Here is a 21104-nt window from a genome sequence, read left to right on the forward strand (position 1 = left end):
GGGCCACAGATCTCAGCCACGCAAGCCTCCTTCGAACTATGGCTGATGTCAATGCTCTGGTCGCAGTGTCTACTGTATTCCTACCTGTATTGATCTGATGTCTAGCAAGATGAAATGCCTCCTCCCTAATGACTCTAGCGAGGGGTTTTGGGTCCTCTGGTAGCTTTTCGTGAAAGACAGCAGAATGGAAGAAGGATCACTTGCCGTGAAGCTTCCTTTCTCGGTGGTCCAGGAGTGGGGCAGTCCTTACTTTTGGGATATAGTTCCTCCTCTCCGAAGGCAGGGTCAGTCAGCTGATTTTGATCCCATAGGGGAGGGGCTTGTCCCTGGAATCACCACTCTGTTCCCAAGCCCTGACTCCCCATCACAATACCAGAAGGGAAAATAATAACTTCCCTCAATATTTTGTTAATAGAAAGATCCTTCCCTTGAATCCACTGGGAGGAAGACTATCATCCTAACTCTTCATCCAATCCTAGAAGCCACCCCGCAAGAAACTCGGGTGGGCAGGGCTACCCCGCTACTGTACCACCAAGAAAGGAAGCTTCACGGTAAGTGAATACAAATCTTCCATTCTCCGGTTATCCTAGGAGTGGGGCAGTCCTTACTTTTGGGACATACAAGAGCAGTGTACCCCAGGGTGGGTAGTCCAGCTTCCAGGCCTAGAGGGTGTGTAGCAGTACCCTGCTGCTAAAGGTTGTCTCTAGGGAAGACATCTATCCTATATTTCTTGATGAGAGAATATACTGATTTCCATGTGAACACCTTATCGATCGTTTCTAATGACTAAAGGATTTATAGGCGGCCTGTGTCGCTGTTTCCCTTAGTGAGTGCGCCCTGACATCTATGGGCATTTCCAGACCTCTGGCTTGACATGCCAGAATTATATACCCTCTGCTTTACCTACTTAGCCAAGAAAAGGACACTCTGGGTCCCAAGAAGGACCTCCTGCAAACATACAACTAGCGTCCCAGAAATCTGAAACACTGTTTAGTCCAGCCCAAGTGGAATCTCACATCTCTACATATATCAAGGTAGTGATATTTATTTATTTATTTATTTATTTATTTATTTATTTATTTATTTATTTATTTATTTATTTATTTATTTTCTTCCCATGGTTTGGATTAGAGTAGAAGGAAGGAAGTACTGTCTCTCCTGTTCTATGAAAACCTGAAGTTCACCTTTGGAAGAAAGTTGTCTTTGTTCATAATTTGCTTTACCATCTTGGAGGAAAGGGCAAGGCTCTCTATCTACTGCTAGTGCCTACCATTCTGACACTTGTCTAGCTGATTTTATTCTCATCTGAAAGATGGCTTTAAAGGTCAGTTCCTTTAGGGGACATGAGGTCATACGCTCAAGGCATTTTTTGTATAATGCTCTCAATACCAGATTGAGATTTCACGTAGAAAAAAACCAGTGAATCCTTGGAAGATTCTACAATGAGGTCTCCTTTTAGAATCTATTGTCATGAAGGTGATACATAAGGGAACGTCCCTTTCTAAAACCCCTAATTGTTGGGATGGTCACTACCTGTTGTATAAGGGTGTTGCTGTTAAGACTTTTCTTTAACTCCTCTTGAAGAAAGGATAGTAACTCCCTAATTAGCCCCAAAAGATTACATGACTCTATCCATGCACTCTTCTGGGAACTTGGCAGGAATTTTGATAGACTCTGTGGAACTCTTCCTTGAGGCTGGCGTAGTACAAATCATGCCTTCTGTTTAGTCCAACCCTATTAGCTGTTTGTGTTCGACCTCCACACTGTGAGGCTTGTCAGAGCTGGTCAGGGATGTCATATTGATCCCAGCATCAATGGACCCTCCTGCAGTGGAAGTGCCAGGGATCCATGCTTGAAAGCTTCTTCAGGTTTTGAGACCATGTCTTTCTGGACCTGAAGGTTGCTATTAGCATCACTTCTGCACTTTACTGTGTGATCTTCTGAACAACTCTGTGCAATAGCTGTACTGTGGAAGGCAGCTTGCTGCTCACATTATCTATTCCTATGGTTTGAGAGTTTCTTCTCCTTGCACCTTGTTGAAAACTGTGGTAGACCAGTTGGGGAATCTCTCTGGGTAGCATCCTTTCTGCTTGGTTCATCACTCTCTGGCTTAGCCAGTCCGCCTCAGAGTTGTCCTCTGTATAAACATATAGTGACCTGTGGGAAGATTCTGAGATTCCACCATACCGTGTATGATGGCTCCAAGTTCCAAAAGGCTTACCCTGTTGATCATTTGTCCTTCAGCCAGATGACCTATACCATTCTTCCTTGGGTGTAGGATCCCCATCCCCAAAGACATGTCCATGGTCATCACTGTTCTCTCTGGTTCCTTGAGTGGGACACCATCGTGGGACTGAATGAGGTACAGCCACTGGCTGTTTTCCTGTTTGAGGATCTCTGGCAATTCAACTATCTTGGACCTCTTGTGATCTAACGCCCCATGGTAACAGGCATTTCTGAAGTGCACAGATCAAGATGTCATTTGGATATGGGAAAGGAGCCACTCTCCGTGGCCTAGCCATGCTATCAGTGATACTAGGATTCTGATGAACACCATAGGTGGCGTTTTCAGCTCAAAGGAAAGGGCCCAATGTTGGAATTGCCTCTGAGAGATAGATGGAAGCCAGACAATCTCCCTTATGAATGGCAGTCATGACAAATTTTAGCCTTTCCATTCTAATCTTCTTGTTCCTAGGCATCTATTTTATTTGACCAAATTCCTTTGGATCTAGGGGAAAAGGGACCAGGTGGCACAGAAGAATACCACTGATCACAGTATCCAACACCCGCCTGTTTCTTATTATTAGCTGCCATGGGTTTGCCAAACAATGTAAGCATCCCTCAAATACCATCGTGCCTGCTGCCTTGGTGTGGACACAGTGAGTTCCCTTCTTTGGCCCTTTAGTATTCTGATTGGATTTGTTGAGGGAGAAGGTACTACCCTCCTCTCGATGTTTGGTCTACTTTCCTTTATTTAGAGTTTCTCCAGACAGGTTGATATCTTTAAAAGGAACCACGGTTACTTCGGCTTTCGGGCAAATGGTCCACGTTCCAATTTCTAAGCTAAGTGTTGTGCCTGGTTGCCTGAAAACCACGGTCCTTGTTGACCACAGCATAGCATATTACCGGGGGTATTTTCTTAGTTTTGCTCTTTGGCAGGAGTTTACTGCTCATTGCAGCCAGGTCTGAGACCCGAGAGAATGTGACTCTAGGAAGAAGCTGTCACCAATTCTCTGAAGGATGTAGCGGAAACTTCCAATTTTCTGCGCACAGCCAGTTCAAACCACTTGAGGCTGGAATCCTAGGCAGCCCATCCTTGTCAACGGGCAGCACAGGTTAGACGGCAGGATGGTTACCAGATCATCCACCAATGGCAGCTTGATCCTCTCAGTAACCCCTGGAACTAATATATAAGACTTGGGGGGTGGGTGGGAATAAGAGTAGTTAGTTTTGCCAAAGTTTCCCTCTTAGACTTCTACAAGTATGAGAGACTACTGGAAGGGAATCCCTGATGGGGTTATTCCTGATTCTAGAGAGGATTCTCTCCAACCCCTTAGTCCTTAAGGGAGAAGACTCCAGGATCCTCATCACCTTAGGGAGCTTTCTAGGATACGGATCCTGAGGAAGACCTGTTAGGGAATTTTCCTTTCTTTTAACAGCTCTCCTTTCTTCTTGGCTGAGGGAGAAAACTGATGGCTCAGGGTCCTTAGGTTGAAGGCTTAACCAAGATATGTGCTCTTAATGGCCCTTGCATCCTCTTTAATATGGGGAGGGGGCACTCCTTTACCTATCTGGAGTCAGACCCCCACACTGGAATGCCTCTCTTGCCCATCTGAGAGTCTAGCCGCTAGACTATTTATTGGTGTGCCTTCAGGACCTCTTTGAATTCCTTATTTCCATCCTGGGCCATGCCAGTTTGTTTGTTAAATAGTAACTATGGCTGCGACTATGTAAATAGGGGGCATGTAATTTCTTTCCCCTTAGTGGTGGAAAATGTCATCCAGTCATAGTTGCCTCTGCAACACTGGTCTTTTTTGGAGGTCTCCCATCCAATTGCTAACCAAATTTAACCCTGTTGAGGTACTAAGATCTGATGAGATCTGGCTTGCCTGGACTGTGATATCACAGTCAGGGGCTGTGATAAAGTCAGAATCAATATTATTTCCCCAGAACCACTAGGTAATTGAGACTTTTACCCAAGGTCAGCCACCGAGTTCAAGTAATTATGGGACTCGAACCAGCAGGGTAATGATTCATGGCCCAGCACTTAACCACAACATCACAGCAACTCATTTCAGGCTTCCTTGCCTGGTGGATGCAAACCCCAGACCTTCTCCCTTTTACTAGTCTCTTGAGACGGCCGGGAGTAGGCTGAGGCCTGGGAGTTGGGCAAGTTTAGGACGCAGGCTGGCACTCTCTGAGGCCTGGAAGGAGGCTAGGCCTGCTTTTGCTGACCTACCACCAGCAGAAAAATTTCCAGGCATTCTTGCCTGACGGGTCCAGGCCCTTGGGCTTTTTCTCTTTCACTGGCCTACTGAGAGGCCCAGAAGAGGCTGAGGCCTGGGAGTTTGGAAAGTCTGCACTTTTAGAGGCCTGAGAGATGGCTAGGCCTGCCTTTCCTGGCATTCTGCCATCCAGGCCCCTGGGCATTTCTCTTTCACTGGCCTGCTGAGAGGCCCAGGAGAGGCTGAGGCCTGGGAGTTTGGAAAGCCTAGGCTGCAGGCTTATGCTCTTTGAGGCCTGTGAGGTGGCTAGGCCTACCTTTGCTGATATTCTGCCATCAGCAGTTTTCCCTCCAAAAGGAGAAATGAAAGTGAAAGTATACCTCACAAGTCCCGGTTGAAAGGAAAGAGAAACAAAGGAGGGCTCCCTTTTATTTAGGGCAAGCTGGCTCTGAGGCTTCTGCTACTTTTTTCTCCTCCCTCCTTCCTATCACGGCCCTTGTTTCCCACTGGATTAGTCTTACTGTGGTTCAGTTGGGGCTGTTAGGGTTGGAGCAGGTCCTCTACTGCTGCTAGAGGCTGCTCCTTACAAGCCTGGGGGAGTTCCCAATAATATCGGTCTCTACAACAGGCTACTGCAGACTCAAACACCGCACCCTCTGGCCGTCTGAGGGGGGGAGGGTTCCTCCCAACCCAAAGGTGGGGAACCTCGGTGGAGTTTTGCGGTTGTGGCCGTGGAACCTAGGAGCGACCTAGGGCCGTCAGCTCTAATGCTTGCTGTCGCTCTGAGCGAAATGGGGGTAAGGTAGACAGTACGGCCTTTCCTTTTCCTTGTGAGCTCCGCACTGCCTGTGGCCTCAGCCTCGCTGAGTACTGGGATTACAGGTGTGTGCTGCCATGCCCGGCTCATCTCTGGCAGTTTCTTCTTCACCGGGATCACTGCACTCTGCAGAGCGTTGCTGAAGACGCTGAAGAGCGTTGCTTGGATGGCAGGGCCAGAAAGACTGGTGATTCCAGGAACAAGCCCCTCCCCCCAGGATCAAAATCAGCTGACTGACCCTGCCTTTGGAGAGGAGGAGCTATATCCCAAAAGTAAGGGCTGCTCCTCTCCTAGGACCACCGGAGAAAAACGCTGACTTGAAGTCTCTACTAAATGCTATAGCTAGCCTCCCTTGACAGCGACGAAAGAGAAACTGAGGGTGGAGGGTACTGCGCCTGCGAGGTATAGACTGTTTGGGCAGGAAAACAGCTGTGACTGCACCCTGGGAGGCATTGGGCGCCCTATAGTGACTTTTTAAAGCTACAAAACCTCTGATCAGCAGGCCTGCACATGTGAAGTCCCCATGAGGGACTGCATAAGAAGACCGACAATGGATGTTAGGTTTTTGATGTAAGCTGAGATGGTTGGAGATGGAAGAATGCCAAAGAACTGGGTGGAGCATACTGTCCGATTACATATCGCTGAGCGGGAGTAATCTAGAGCTTTTATGCATTTCTTGATGGTTAGTAAAGATTTACTTTTCCCAAGTCTCAGTATATCATAATTTCCTAGACCAAGGCTCGATAATTTCTTGTCTATTTCTTGCATCCAATGAGAGAAGTATTGATCTTGATTTAGCTTGTAGAGCAAACCGTCCTTATTTGTGGAGAAGATTTTTAGCCTATGCTTGAATGGATGCAGCCATGTTTTGGCTTTGATAAAGCCCTGACCCAATTCTAATCTTAAAGCTATCCCAGCTATACATTTTTGGGTTCCTGTAATGCATCGCAGAAAATGGCAAAGCGAGTAATCCAGGTTTTCGTTTACTTGGAGAATCCATATTGAAGCTCCATATTACATTGCATGCAAGTTCCCTGGGATATATTTGCCTCCCTTGAAGAAGAAGAAACATTCAATTGCTGACACAGAAGGTTTGGTTTAATTTGTTACAAATTTAGGATGAGATTAACAGTTAAGATGGGGATCAAAAACTACACCTAGGTTTGGGAATTTGGAGACTTGTTCTAACTTAACACCATGAATTCTCCAGAACAACGAAGAAATTTTCTTGGGTTTGTAGAAGACCATATCCATAAACCTTGGAGGCTGTGACTGGATGGTTAAAAAAGAGAAGACTGAAACTGAATCTTATGAAGATGGAGGTTCTGCACTTGTGTCATGGGCTGTTGAGTTCAGGAATCTGGATCCCAGCCCTTGGTAGGACACTGCTGGCACCTATACTGATGGTGAGGAGTCTAGGTGTGATCCTGGATGCCTCCTTATCAATGGAGACCCAGATCACAGCAGTTGCCAGGTCTGCATTTTTCTACCTTCACCACATCAGGCAGCTTGTCCCCTACCTTAAAACCCATAACTTAGCGGCAGTGATCCATGCAACAGTCACCTCCAAGTTGGATTACTGTAACTTGCTTTACACTGGGCTGCCCTTGAGCCTGACCTGGAAGCTACAACCAGTCCAAAATGCAGCAGCATGCATTTTGATGGGGCTCTCTGTGGAATATCAAATCAGGTTCAAGTTTTTGGTTTTAAACATTAGGTCCTTAGTGGATGGAGACCGACATACCTGTGAGGCAGCCTCTCACCGTATGTTCCCCAGAGGGTGCTCCATTCAGCAAACATCTACTGGTGATCCCTGACCCTAAGGAGGCTTCCCTGGCCTCGATTAGGGCCAGGGCTATTTTGTCCCTGGCACCAACCTGGTAGAACTCTCTGTCTGCGGAAACATAACCCAGCAGGATCTTTATCGTTCTTCTAGGCCTGTAAGACAGAGATGTTCCGCCAGGCTTATGGTGGTTGAGGCAGGTGAATCACCCAAACCAGCCTCCTGCGGAGGGGAAGCCACACCGCCCCTCCTGGTTCTGTAGCCTGTTTGATAGCTGGCCACCTCTGTACCATGGGTTCTGTGGTTGGGTTGAACAATGGGCACTGTATCAAGGATGCTGTTTTAATGGATTTGCAATATTATCAGTTTTATTACTGTTGTTTCATCGCTCTATATATTTCTATTGTTATCCATTCTGAGCCCACTTGTGTGGAGAGCGGACTATAAGGTCAATATAATTAATTAATTAATTAATTAACTAACAATCAATTGCCTTTTTATTACTGTGGGGAGTACCACAAGTTCAAGAGTCTAAGCATTTAGTAGAAATTGTTTTCAACCTCTTCATCATACCAGAAAAGAAGAATGAGGACTCATCTGCCTTAAAAAAAATAACAAAACTTCACATCACCAAGCAGATTTTGTGCCTGCAGGCAGCGTAGTGTACAATGGTGGTCAAGGGCATCTCCATGTCTGTCTTGCCAGTGTAGCAGGTGGTCAGAGGATCTGGACTAGGATCTGGAAGTCTGAGGGTCGAATCCCCACTCTGCAGTGGATGCTCACGGGGTCACCTTGGGCCAGTCACTCTCTCTCAGCCTAACCTACCTCACAGGGATTGTTGTTGCGAGGATAAAATGGGAGGAAACTAACCTGCTCAGAATCCCCATTAGGGGAAGAAGCAGAACATGTCTATTTAAATAAACATTCCTGATACACTTCACGAGTGGGTTACAAAAGAGGCATTCGGACTTACTGCTAGGTGTCTTTAGAACAGTAATTCGGTAAAATTAAATAAATGAGACATGGAGCCATGCATTCCAAAAGCAGGATTTCATCTTAAAATTCAACATCTACCACTATTCCTGTATGCCCGTACCAACCAATTTCTCTCTTTAAAAGAAACTAAAGATCCAGTAATGATTCTTATCAAGGAAGTGGTCTCTCCTATCTGAAAATATCTTCGTTTACATAATTCATGTCGATTCCATAAACCTGAAGCAACCTAATATGGACCGAAAGAGTCTGCGGTGAAAAGCGAGTCACGGAAGAGGAAACAGCATTGAAAAACCATTAGCCTGCTTACAATGAATTTGATTCAATCATAAGCTCATTAAGAGTTTTCTATAAGCACTTGTCAGAGCTGCTTACATCTGTCATATGTCTTAGTTGTCCATAATATGTATATTTTCAAATCACCCCCACTACTAAAGCGTTCAATATATCCCTATTACAGTGCTGCCAAGTCCAACTAAACACTGTTTCCTTATAAATACAGGTCCAGGCTATTAGAAGAATAAAGTACAGAATAATCCAAGAAAAATAGGGGAGGCGGCTCAGCCAAACTACTGAGATAAGTAATATGAGGGGTTAGTTTAGAGTTCTCCTTTGCAATAATAGTTTTGGCAATCTGGGTAACAGGATGAAACACTGTGAGCCTCAAAGTTTGATGTAATTTTAGCATTTGCAGTAATTTCCCCTATTTGTAGCACCTTCATGTCTACCAGATTAATCTTTCAAGCTCTAACACTACACAAGATCTTTTAACAGAAATATTTTTTGCTAAATTAGAAATAAATTTGCTAAATATTTAATATATTAACATCATCCTTGAAAACAGGTTATTATTGCCTCTGAAATAACATTAAGTGTACAAAAATTGTATATTATTACATCAAAGGATACAAGAATTTTTCTCCTCCCACGGCATGCAGGATTCACAGTAAGATACGTGTTGTAATCTTTAAATAGAGCTTTACAGTGAAATCCTAAGCAGAGTTACTCCAGTCTACATCCATTGAAATCAATGGGTGTAGATGGGAGTGACTCTGCTTCGGATTTCACTGTTAGTCTCTTTACAAACCCCAACTTCCCCCCCTCTGCTATTACTTTTTAATTATTACTGTACTGTATGAAAGAAGTGACAGAAGAAATTTAATATTGGTTCGAACTGTAAGAAATTTTCAGGTGCTTGTGTCAAAGAAAGGATCCTCTAAGACAAGGCTACCAGGAATCCACCTATAGAAGTGCTTTGTAATAGACAGGGGGGTGTTCAGTGAAAGAACTGTAGAACAGATATAACTCGGAGAATTCATAGGTTTTGTCTTCTAATAAAATCCACACTAAAGTGAACAGTTATTCATTTCACAGGTCAGAGGAAGAATGAAGATTTTATTGTTGGGAGCTTTTATAAAGATTCTGAAAAGCTCAGGCACTACTTTTTTGTGTGCAAGTCTCATTTCTTTGGCTAACATTTTATCTACAGTTACTGTCTCTCTTAAGGAATTTTTAAAATTTGAGCCCAAGCCATCCTCCTGGTCAGGGTTAAATGTACAGACAAAAGGGTGCAGAACTGGTGAGAACTTTGGGGAGCAATCCTAAGCAAGTCTCCATGGAACTAAGCTTCCTTTTATGAAATGGAGGGGGGTGGGAACCACCCTTTTGCTAATCTGATAGATTCTTGGGGAAATACACACATGTTTTCTGAACACAAGTGGAACAAAGGTTTTCCGTTCTGCAATTAAATATTTTAACCCCCCAACCAGCACAGGCATCACAGGAGAGACAAACAGGGGGAGAACTGGGGGTGGGGGGTGGGGAGGTGGAATTAAAGCATACCAGGTTGGTTGATGGGCCTACCTTTGTCTCAGCCTTGTCATAGGCAGAGAGCTTTGTTTATCAGGAAGCTGTTTGCTTGGCTCAGCATTCCCTGCACCAAAAAAGTAAAAAACGAATTGCATTCGCTGAATGCATGATTAATCCAGCTCCAGGGGCCTTCATGAGCTTGTGCAGCTCTGGAAATTTTGTCTCCCCCTCTCTCAGCAGCCCTGATTACACCTTATCTTTTTCTCTTCCTCACCCCTCTGCCCAACCATCAAAACGGAACTAGACTAACTTTAGGGACAACTGCAATAACAATAATAATAACATTCGATTTATATACCGCCCTTCAGGACAACTTAACGCCCACTCAGAGGGGTTTACAAAGTATGTCATTATTATCCCCACAACAAAACACCCTGTGAGAGAACTCTCTCTCCTGGTATAACCCCCTGCGTGCTCTATGGCCTGCAACTCAGGGCTTGCTGCTGGTTCCTGGCCCTCGGGCCCTTCGGATCTCTTTGAGGAGAGAGCTTGCAGGGTTGGGGCTCCCTCCCTCTGGAATGCATTAGCAGGGGAGACTCCCTCCCTCCAGGACTTGAGGAAACTCCACAGGGCCGGCAAAGCCCTCTGGCATTTGGAGGCTGATCCAGATATTTTTATTGGCGTGACTTTATATGATTTACTTATAGACAATGAGCATGAGTAGGATTTAGTGATGGTGCTGTTCTTTTAGATGTATGTGTTTTACTGTTTATTAGTTTTTAATGTCTGTATTTCTATTTTAATATTGTATCACTGATTTTAATGTTTGTATTTATATTGTTTTACTAATGTATTTATATGTGTACTGTAAACTTCCTTGAGCACTAAATCTGGTGGAGAGGCAGCATATATGTTAAGTAAACAAACAAAGTAACATTACTTAGCAGCGAAATCACTGCAGTCGCCACGCTCACATACGCACTCACATAAACAAACCCCTGGTCTGCTCACACTCACCCGGGGCCAAGGCCTCAAGAGGGAGAGGCAGGTGGCTTTACATCCCCCCCCCCCAACAACTGCCAGTCACAGCCTGCAAAACCTTCCGCTAGATTCTTCTTTCCTCCTTGGCTCTCTCTATAATCTACCTTTAAATGCTCTTCCAAAGCTGGTCTGCACCTTCCACCTGTTCAGGAGTTTGTTCAGACTGACCCAGGCTTTACCCTCTCTCCTCCAACCCAGCTGGTTCTCTTAGGGTGACTGTGTTTTTATATGCTCAAATATACTAGCAGAAACTATATGGATTAGCGTTCTGGTCTCTGAAACAGCTCAGATCCAGGGCCTTATTGGTTTACACCAGCCTGCCACCAACATTTGACCACCACTTCTCTTTCAGTAGATTGTGCTTAGATTCTCAGTGACGAGCAACTCATGTTTTTCCACTGTTAAAGTTCTATATAGTCATTTCACACAGCCATCAATTCTCCTTCATAACTATGAACAGTGTTTCCAGTTCAATATTACAGTGGGAAAAAATGAATCTCTTTTAGGATTAACCTCTTTCCTAGATGTTATCCCAAGGCATTTCTGAAACTTGTTTATCTGACCAGCTTCTCACACATACTTCTTTCTCACCGTTGTCACTAGGCATCTGTACAGTAACTATCCTTATAAAAATAATGATTTTATATATTATAGTTTCACAGCAGAACTTCAGTCCTCTTAAATGCAATGTATATGCTTCAGCCAATAACATCTGTAGCTCTGGAAACAAGTAGAATTTACTTAAGGGACAAATGAAAAAAGATCAACAGCAGCAAGCGGGGAAAGTGTGCATGATTTTTTAAAAGAACACCAAAAAAGAACACCATACACATACATAAACTTTAGATTTCTGGGTACTGTTTGCTTCCTCAAGAGTACACACAACATGATATTTCCTACTACTTGCTGTCCGCATATTGCTTTGCTATTTCCTACTACTTGCTGTCCACATATTTGTGATATTTCCTACTACTTGCTGTCCGCATATTGCTTTGTTTCATCATGGCCAAATATTGTATGAAAGGGCAACTTTACACTTCTCTGTCTTCTGTCCATCAAATTGGGAGATACGTTTATTTGGCTGTGGGCTGGGGTGATCCCATGCTCAGATACACCGAACATTCCCAGTTCAGACCTGCCTTCAAGACTTACCCAAGAACAATATGCACCCCAACATACGAATCCTGCTACATATAACGAGTGGAATGGAACAGTTCAGAAGGGGCCACTTCATAGCAGAACAGGTCTGCACGCTTGTATTGTAGGGACCACCTTGCTTTTACACCTCCATCTTCTACTGTTGTTCTGCAATGTTTTTAGCCTTAGACAATTGTTTGCATTGTTTTCTGACTCTGTAATCCTATACCTATTGTGTTGTTCACTGTCTGTCTTACAGGGTCTGAAGGCACTGTTTCATATTTTGTCATCCGACTTGAGTCTCAGTGAGAAAGGTTGCCTATAAATACGATGCAATGCAATACAATACAATAAAATACCATTCAGAAGAGCAAGGAGGAAAGCGTCATCCAAGCAGCTGCTTGAAAAGAAGAAGCCATTATCAGGTATATTAATAGAAGTTTGTCAATAAAGATCCAAGCATTGTTTCAGTTTCTAAATATGACACAAGTACCCCTCTTTCCTAATACTGGGCTTTTTCACACTGCTTACCTTCACTCGCAACGACCCGGAACATCGCACAAAACCCGCGGAAGATCGCGTTTTCTCGTGCGAGATTTGCGCGACATTGTGCAAATCTCACGCAAGAAAACGTGATCTTCCGTGGGTTTTGCACGATGTTCCGGGTCATTGCGAGTGAAGGTAAGCAGTGTGAAAAGGCCCACTGCCATAAACATGATGCCTTACAAAATACAGCTTACCCTTATAATGTGTGCCAAAAAGCTCTATGCTGCATATGCAGATCCAGTTTCATTGTTACTAATGAATGAAAAACTACCCGACAAAAGGCACCTGAATAAGCGTCTCATAGGTGAGTAGAACCTGAACCCAGGCCACATTATTCCTAGTCCAGTATTCTACTTGGTGCCATAGGATGAAACAGTCTGGGAAGAAGATGAATGGGACTTCTTGCCTGGGAGCTGGGTGGTGGCAACAGGCCTCCTCCCTCACCGTCAGCAGCTGGGTTCAAATCAAGCAGCATGAGTGGAAGTATTACAATGGCCACAGGTCAACTCAGATGGCAGCATTGCAGGAGAAGTGCCATGCTAGCCTATACCTGTCACTGTCACTTCTGCACAGATTCCTGTCAAGCAGCCTCTGCCATGGTGGCAACACTGCTGGACTCAGCTTCCTTCTGGGTGTCAGAGGCTCACTGAGAGAACTGCTAGGAAAGAATCCATCATGGGTGGGATACATGAAGTTCAGTTTGTGAATGGCCCTGGAAACATCTCACTAGCTACTGCCTTAGACAGATAGTACAGGTCTTTTGTTGGATCCAGCATACAAATCTTTATGTTCTTGATTATATGCACAGATCTGAGCCTGCTGAACTAACAGTGGGTTTGCATGGTTATATTCAAGAGCCGGAATATTACTAAATCAATAAAAATCAGGTTTCCGCTTACCTTATAAGCAGCACCTCCATGGATGATTGATTTGATGAAAATCCCAAGGTCAGCCCCTGTCTCTCGAGATTTGTTACCCTTTAAGCTCACGCCAAGACCAGCTGAACCGGAGTCATTCAGGGGGATCTCAAAAGTCAACTGCTCTGTTGTCTCCACGGAAAGGACACTGCAGTAGGGCTCTCCTTTCTGTTGTAAGAACAGGTAAAGATGAAGCAGAACATTTGCATAAATAGTACTGGAGTACCTTAATCTCATAGGAATCATAAGAAGTTTAAGACCTGAGGATCATGCACTATAAAGATTGAGTAGACATCCTGAGTAGAGGTGGGCATGGACCGGAAAATGGACCAAACTTTTACATGGACCAACCCGGTTCGGTGTTCAAGAATTGACGGGTTGTGGGGACGCCGTTTTCCACGGACCCCATGACTTTTGGGCCAGTTTGTGGTCCATTGGACTGTAATTTCAGACATCCAGGTGCCTTCCCTAGGGGAAGCTTATAACCCCTCCTTGCTCCAGCTGTCTGGCAGAACCCTTAAAAAGCAAACTCAGACCACTGCACCCATAAAAGTACAACTCATCACTGAGCAAGAGTTTCTCTTTACAGACAGTTTCAGGTGGGTAGCCATGTTGGCCTGTAGAGAAGAGCAAGATTTGGGTCCAGTAGGATCTTAAAGATCAACTAGATTTCCAAAAGGGAGCTCTGACTCTAAAAAGCTCATTCTCTAGAAATTTAGTTGTCTTTAAGGTGCTACTGGACCCAAATCTTGCTCTTTACAAACACTGAATGAACATGGCTGATTCATTTTTCCGATAGCTCAATTATGTCACAATCCTATCTAAAGTTTCCTCCTTTCCCAAAACACACCATTCAGCAAACTGGACTGAATTTATGAGAATACAAGATAAGAAAGCATGATTACTTTTAAAAAGACGCAAGGACTGGATATGTTCAGGAAATACATTAAGATTTCTTTTACAACCGTGCAGAATAAAATTGAAATTAAATACAAGAATAGGTCTGCAATGAATTTTCTAATGAAACATTTTTTAGGACGGAATGTCCCTTAATCTCAACCCAATGAACCTTTTCTGTGTTTTCTCCATAGTTACTTGCAATCAGTGCTCTTCCCTTCTGGCTTTTTGTGCTATTTTGTTCCCTTGTTACTCATTTGGCTTCTTCTTCTTACCTACATGACCTCAACCAATTAGATCATGTAACTGCATGTTGATTTCACAATGCCATTTACCAACTCAGATTTGGTGACATGATACTGTCACAAAGCCCCCATTCAAAGTAAAGGCAATGCCAACTCTGAATAAACAGACACATTCACTCATCCATTCAAGATACAAATATACATTTTGGTTTAACCCTAGATCAGGGGTCCCTGACGTGGTGCCCATGGGCACAATTGTGCCCATCGCCACCTTTTCTGATGCCCGCCAAGTGTTTTTAGAAAGAGGGTGTGGTCAGCTGGTGCTTTTGAAAACATGCCTTCTGATCGACCACTGGAGTATTGATTGGCTGTGCAGATTTTTTTAAAACATTGCTTTGGCAAAAACTACTTCCCTAGCACAAGGATCTTCACTGTGTGACTGAAGGTAGCAGCCATCTTGTGGCTGGCTCTGTATCCTGTAGTAGCCATTTTGTGGCAGCCATTTTGTTTCTGTGCCCACCACATTGTGTCAGAATTCCAAATGTGTCCACAGGCTCAAAAAGTTGGGGACCCCTGCCCTAGATAAAGTACTGATTTTGACATTGCTCTTAATTTCAAATAAATCTTCAGAATTCCTGTATAATAAATTATAATATAAGGCTGTGTATTTGTTTTTTTAAAAAAAATAAATAAAAGCTGATCTTTTTGTGATGGAAAAGCAGTTTTTCCTGAACTCTTCATCATCCTCTTTTGTGCTACAGCTACAGAATTATTTTCAGGACCATGAAAAAGTAAAATAAACAATATACTTATAATCTAGAAACTACTACATTTTGCTGTTGCTGTTGGAGGAGTTAGAGGAGAGATAACGAGTCTGCGGTATTATAAGCCCCAATTCCAATATGTATCAAGAGCAAATATTTAATATATTTAATCACATGACAAAGTTAATGCATTTCATTTAATTGGAAATATAAAAGTGGCCTGATGTTGACATTAATAATTATTGTCTGATGCTGGCAGCCTACCTCTCCTCCCTTATTATACCTACAAGCTTCTCTTTGTTAACTTGCCAGGTTTAAAAAAAAAATAATAAAAGATGCACAAGTGCAAGCTTAAGTCTTTAAAAACATAATTGCAAAACTCATACTTTTGTAAAAGAATAAATGGTACTTGGTAGTCACTGATGCCTAAAAGCCCCCACAGATGCAGATTAATAACAAAATTCTAATAAAGGTAAAATGCTTATGTCCCGCGGCCTATTATGTGAATATCCAGTTTTTAGGCTTGTCGGTGCTTTGGCAACACACACACTCAGCTGTAGCTGACTGCTGCTGGGAGCAAATAATAGAACATGGGACATTATTGCTGTAAAGGATAAATATGTAAAGTAACGTTATACGTAAACCATAGGGCTTACCACAAACTCTAACTAAAGACAAAACCCAGGAGTCAGACGTGATCTGCTCCCAAATCTCTATAAACGCTTTCAGCCTATCCCAAAAATTTACTTTTGCTCTCTCCTCTAAGACTCCCAACTGATTGTCAAAATTGCTTCTGAGGTCCTTGGGAGTCCTTCGATGAAACTTGATGGAGCCCAGACCTCTGTCTGCTGTCGTTGCTCCTTTAGTTGGGTTGCTGAGGCTGAGAATTTGACGCAAATACTCTCTGGCCACCACTATAAGAACAGGGTTGACAATATCTCTGATGCAGCTGATAACGCTGCCATTGGTATTACTGATGCCTCAGAAAAAGCTTAGGTTTATACATTAGCCAATCACCATTTAAGAGGCCCAAAGATATCACCATTATTCTATTCTGTTTCTTTTGTGCAAGTACCTCATCTGTCTTTGAAGAGAATAATGATGTCCCCTAAAATGAAAGATCCTCAACCTTGTTTCTAATTTCTGGTTGTGACCCAGTATGTCAGACTGTGGCTTATTAAAAGTTGCAATCCAGACTATCTCTTGCAATTAGACACGAGTCCATTGGTTTCAAAAGACTTTACTGAATATAAACAACCATTATAGTCCACTGGCCAAGATTCAATATCTTGGCTGGTACACGGATGTTGTTACGAATGAAGGTAAAGGTTAGGATACAGAATAGCATAGCCCAGCAAATCCCATCCTCCCCCCACAGTTCTCAAAACACGCGGCTTGAAGCTGAGAGAATGAAAGTTTCCCAAGGCTGGAAGGGCTGTAGTCAAAACATTCCTCTTCTTTGAGGTAAGTGTTGCTGGACTGCTTGTCACCTGCAAAAGAAGAGCTTGAAACACTGACAGGATTAAAATGGAGTCTCTCTGGTTAGAACACACAAGGAACATATGTCAGACCTGACATTTCTGCCCCCTCTAAAATGCCCTTCCCCCTGGCTTGAGAGGGTAGAGATTGTGAAAGGATTTAATCAATCTAGGGGCATGAACATGGACATCCTCCACCCACTCGTCAAACCCAGAATCAAAGTCCTTCCACCTGATGAGGTAGAACAGTCTATTACGCTTGATTTTAGAGTCCAAAATTTGCTGTACTTCATAATGGACTTGGTCATCAATTAGAGTTGGTATGGGAGGAGCACGGGTGTGCCATTGGTCTGCTGGAGGGACCTTTTTTAATAAGCTGATGTGGAAAGTCGGATGGACGTGGCGAAGGTTTTTTGGCAAATCGAGTGCTACCGTCACTTTATTGATGATTTTACGGATTGGAAATGGTCCCAGGTATTTCAGTGCCAATTTACGGCTGGTTTGGGCGACTTTCAAATTCTTTGTAGACAAATAAACGAGGTCTCCGGGATGTAATTCCCAGTCGGCCGCACGATGGTGATCAGCATATTTTTTATAGTCCTATTTAGATTTGTTAAGATGCTGTTGAATAATAGTCCATTGCTGAGCTGCCTCCCCCCACCATTCTGAAACATCATGGGAGGCTGTTGCAGGGGGAAGAGCTTCAAAAGGAAACGGTTTAAAATGGTAGCCATAAACTACTTTGAAGGGTGTTTCTCCAGTAGATGCATGTACACTATTGTTGTAGGAAAATTCAGCTAAGGGCAACAAATCAAACCAATTGTCTTGTTGAAAATTGATATAGCAACGGAGAAACTGTTCTAATAATTGATTAGTTTTTTCAGACTGTCCATCGGTTTGCGGATGGTGTGTGGAACTTAAACCTTGCTCAATTCCCATTAGTTGCATAAGCTCCCGCCAGAAGTTGGCAACGAACTGTCCGCCGCGGTCGGATATTACCTTAGATGGAAAAGAATGGAGTTTTACAACGTATTTCAGAAAAATATCTGCCAATCTTTTTGCCAAAGGCATTGTAGTGCAAGGGATGAAGTGGGCTTGTTTAGAAAACAGATCCACGACTACTAAAATGCAGGTGTGATTTTTGGAGGGGGGAAGATCTGTGATGAAATCCATAGAAATAATTTCCCACGGTCTACTTGGAGTTTCAAGGGGTTGTAAAATCCCAGGGGGTTTTCCCTTCCGCGTTTTGGCGCTGAGGCAAATGAGGCATGAAGCTACATATTGTGAAATGTCTTTGCGCATGCCTGGCCACCAAAATTGCCTCTGAACCAGATGAAGAGTTTTTAAATATCCATAATGGCCAGCATCATGACAGCAGTGTAGTACTTCTTTTCTCAAAGTCTTTGGTACATAGAATCCATTACCCCAAAGCCATTCCCCCTGTTCGGATTGAACTAATTTGTCTTTGGGTATATTATCCCCCTCCTTCTTGACTTCGCTTTTCAGTCTTTGTCTCCACCCATTGTCTGCCTGAGGAGGTTGCGCCGTGCGACTGCGCGTAGTAACCACATCCCCTAGTTGGGTAGGCGAAAACACTGTGTCTATTGTTTCCTCCCGCTTGCTTTTATGTTGGGGCATGCGTGAAAGGGCATCCGCTAGGAAATTGGTTTTGCCCGGCAGGAATTGGAGGGTGAAGTGGAATTTTGAAAAGTATTCCGCCCATCTTAACTGTTTGGCATTGAGTCTTTGAGGGCTGCGTAACGCTTCTAAATTTTTATGATCCGTCCAAACTTCAAACGGATGATGCGCCCCTTCTAGCCAATGTCTCCAAGTGGAGAGCACCACTTTTACAGCAAATGCCTCCTTCTCCCACACATTCCAATTTCTTTCCACTTCAGTAAATTTACGGGAGAGGTATGCACAGGGTTTGAGGATATTGTCTGTTCCCCGCTGGAGCAGGACGCCTCCAATCGCCGTATCGCTGGCGTCCATCTGCACTATGAACGGGCGATTTTCATCGGGGTGCTGCAGCACTGGTTCAGATATGAATTGCTGCTTTAATTGATTAAAGGCTAATTGGCATTATGGCGTCCAATTCAGTTTAGCTTTTGGTTTTTTAGCTTGCTCCTCTTTGTCTTTGGTTTTTAGAAGTTCAGTAAGGGGGAGAGTTATTTGGGCAAAGTTTTGTATAAATTCTCTATAGAAATTGGCAAACCCCAGGAAGGATTGCAGTTCTTTACGAGTTGTGGGGGTTTGCCAGTCTTGCACAGCTTTTACTTTGCCCGGATCCATTTTTAATCCATCTTTTGAGATGCAATATCCCAAGTAGGTAAGTTCAGTTTCGTGGAATTCACATTTAGACAGTTTGATGGGTAAATTGTTACACATGAGGGAAGTTAATACTTGCTGCACTAGGCGAACATGTTCTTCTTCAGAATCAGAGTAAATTAACACATTGTCTAGGTAAACAACTACTTCCTTGTACAAGAATTTGTGCAACACTTCATTGATCATGGACATGAAAACCGAAGGGGCCCCGGACAAGGCAAAAGGCATAACTAAATATTTGTATTGTATTGTCCCAATGGCGTATTGAACGCAGTTTTCCACTCATCCCCCTCTCGTATACGAACGTGGAAATAAGCATCTTTTAAGTCCAATTTTGTGAAGATCTTACCTTGGGCCACGACGTTGAGTAGATCCCTGATGAGAGGAATGGGATAGGCGTTTGTGGAGGAGACTGCATTAAGTCCTCTGAAGTCCGTGCACAGTCTCAATCCCCCATCTTTCTTTTTAACAAACAGTACTGGAGCAGCATAGGGGCTGTTCGCTGGTCGTATGAATCCCCTTTGAAGATTAGTGTCAATGAATTTCCGGAGCTCCTCTCTCTCATTTGGGCTCATGGGATAAAGTCTACCTTTAGGTAAGGTGGCTCCTGGGATGAGTTCCACTGCGCAATCGGGTCTTCTATGGGGAGGTAAGGTGTTGGCCTCTTCTTCGGTGAAAGCTTGTAAATAGGCTCTGTACTGTTTGGGTATTTGGTTAATTTCCTCCTGGGTCAGAAGGGCTTGTTCTATAAGGGTAGGATTTTTACCCCAATTCTGGTCCCAACGATGAGACTTGCAAGTATCTGTTTTGAAGGTGACACTTCCAGCTGCCCAATTAATGTCCGGGTTGTGATCCCACAACCATCTGCTTCCAAAAATTAACGGGTATTTTGCTGTAGAGCTAATCACAAATGATCTTGTCTCCCAGTGTCGTCCCATTCCTGTAATTACTGGTACTTTTTCGGTAGTGACTGGATTCATATTAGTGCCATCCATTTGTTCAAAAATGACTGGATTCTCAAGTTCTCTTACGGAGAGCACTAGTCCATTCACTAAAGCTGGTGCAATTATATCTCTGGAGCATCCAGAGTCAATGAGCGCTTGCACCCGAATATGAGTCTGTCTTTCAGGATTAACTAAAGTAACAGGCATGAATAGTATGGACCCTTGAGGTCTATCCACTATGGGAACTGACTGAGTGTTGATTTTCCGTTTGAGTCCGCTTACGACAGATCCATCTCGTTTCCCGAACTGGGACTTTCAGGCGCTTCTTCGCCGATTAGAGCGGTTGGGTCAAAGTCCATAACTTCCTCCAGCTCTAATCTCTTTTCAGGAGGGTTTCTTCTGAACGTACCTCTCCCTCGCAAAGTTCGCGGAGCGGGCGTTGGGTGAGACGGCTGAGAAAGGGTGGTAGGGGCTGGACGCCTTGGCAGGAACGGAGTTCTTTGCACAGGCTGGAAGGGACATTGCACTGTGAAGTGGCCGCTTTGATCACACTGTAGACACAATCCTTGTTGCCATCTAGCATCTCTCGCTCCTCTAGTTGCGTATCCTGCCCCTCTGCCCCCTCTGACAATTATGGAGGTTCGCCAGTGGCCGCCCGATTGCTGTTGCTCAACCAGACGCACTTCTTGCATCCGGTTTTCTACTTCACAAGCCAACTGAATCCAACCCAAGAGGGTGGGGGGATTATGTTGCATGAGGGCTCGATCTAACAATCTGGGATTCATGCCTTGCTTAAACATGATTATTTTGGTGGATTCCTCACACCTTGGACATTTGGCAGCTAGCTGTCGGAATTTTGTAACATAGTCTCTAGCCGACATGCTACCTTGCCTGATCGATTGTAATTCCGTTCGGGCTCTCCTCTCCTCTAGTGGGTCTTCGTATTGCGTTCGGAGTGCA

At 43.9% G+C, this 21104-nt stretch overlaps 1 protein-coding gene across 4 annotated transcripts in view; it reads right to left on the reverse strand.

Annotated features, from left to right (window-relative positions):
• The window catches only part of PARD3B (par-3 family cell polarity regulator beta), a 946974-nt gene that overhangs the window by 547767 nt on the left and 378103 nt on the right, over positions 1–21104 (reverse strand). For all 4 annotated transcript variants that reach the window (XM_054971073.1, XM_054971072.1, XM_054971071.1 and 1 more), the window contains exon 11: positions 13471–13656. In XM_054971073.1, the coding sequence (XP_054827048.1) occupies positions 13471–13656 (186 nt within the window). The remainder of the gene's footprint in view (positions 1–13470; positions 13657–21104) is intronic.

Source organism: Eublepharis macularius, chromosome 2 (assembly GCF_028583425.1).
Source record: "Eublepharis macularius isolate TG4126 chromosome 2, MPM_Emac_v1.0, whole genome shotgun sequence".
NCBI classification, from domain to species: Eukaryota; Metazoa; Chordata; class Lepidosauria; order Squamata; family Eublepharidae; genus Eublepharis; species Eublepharis macularius.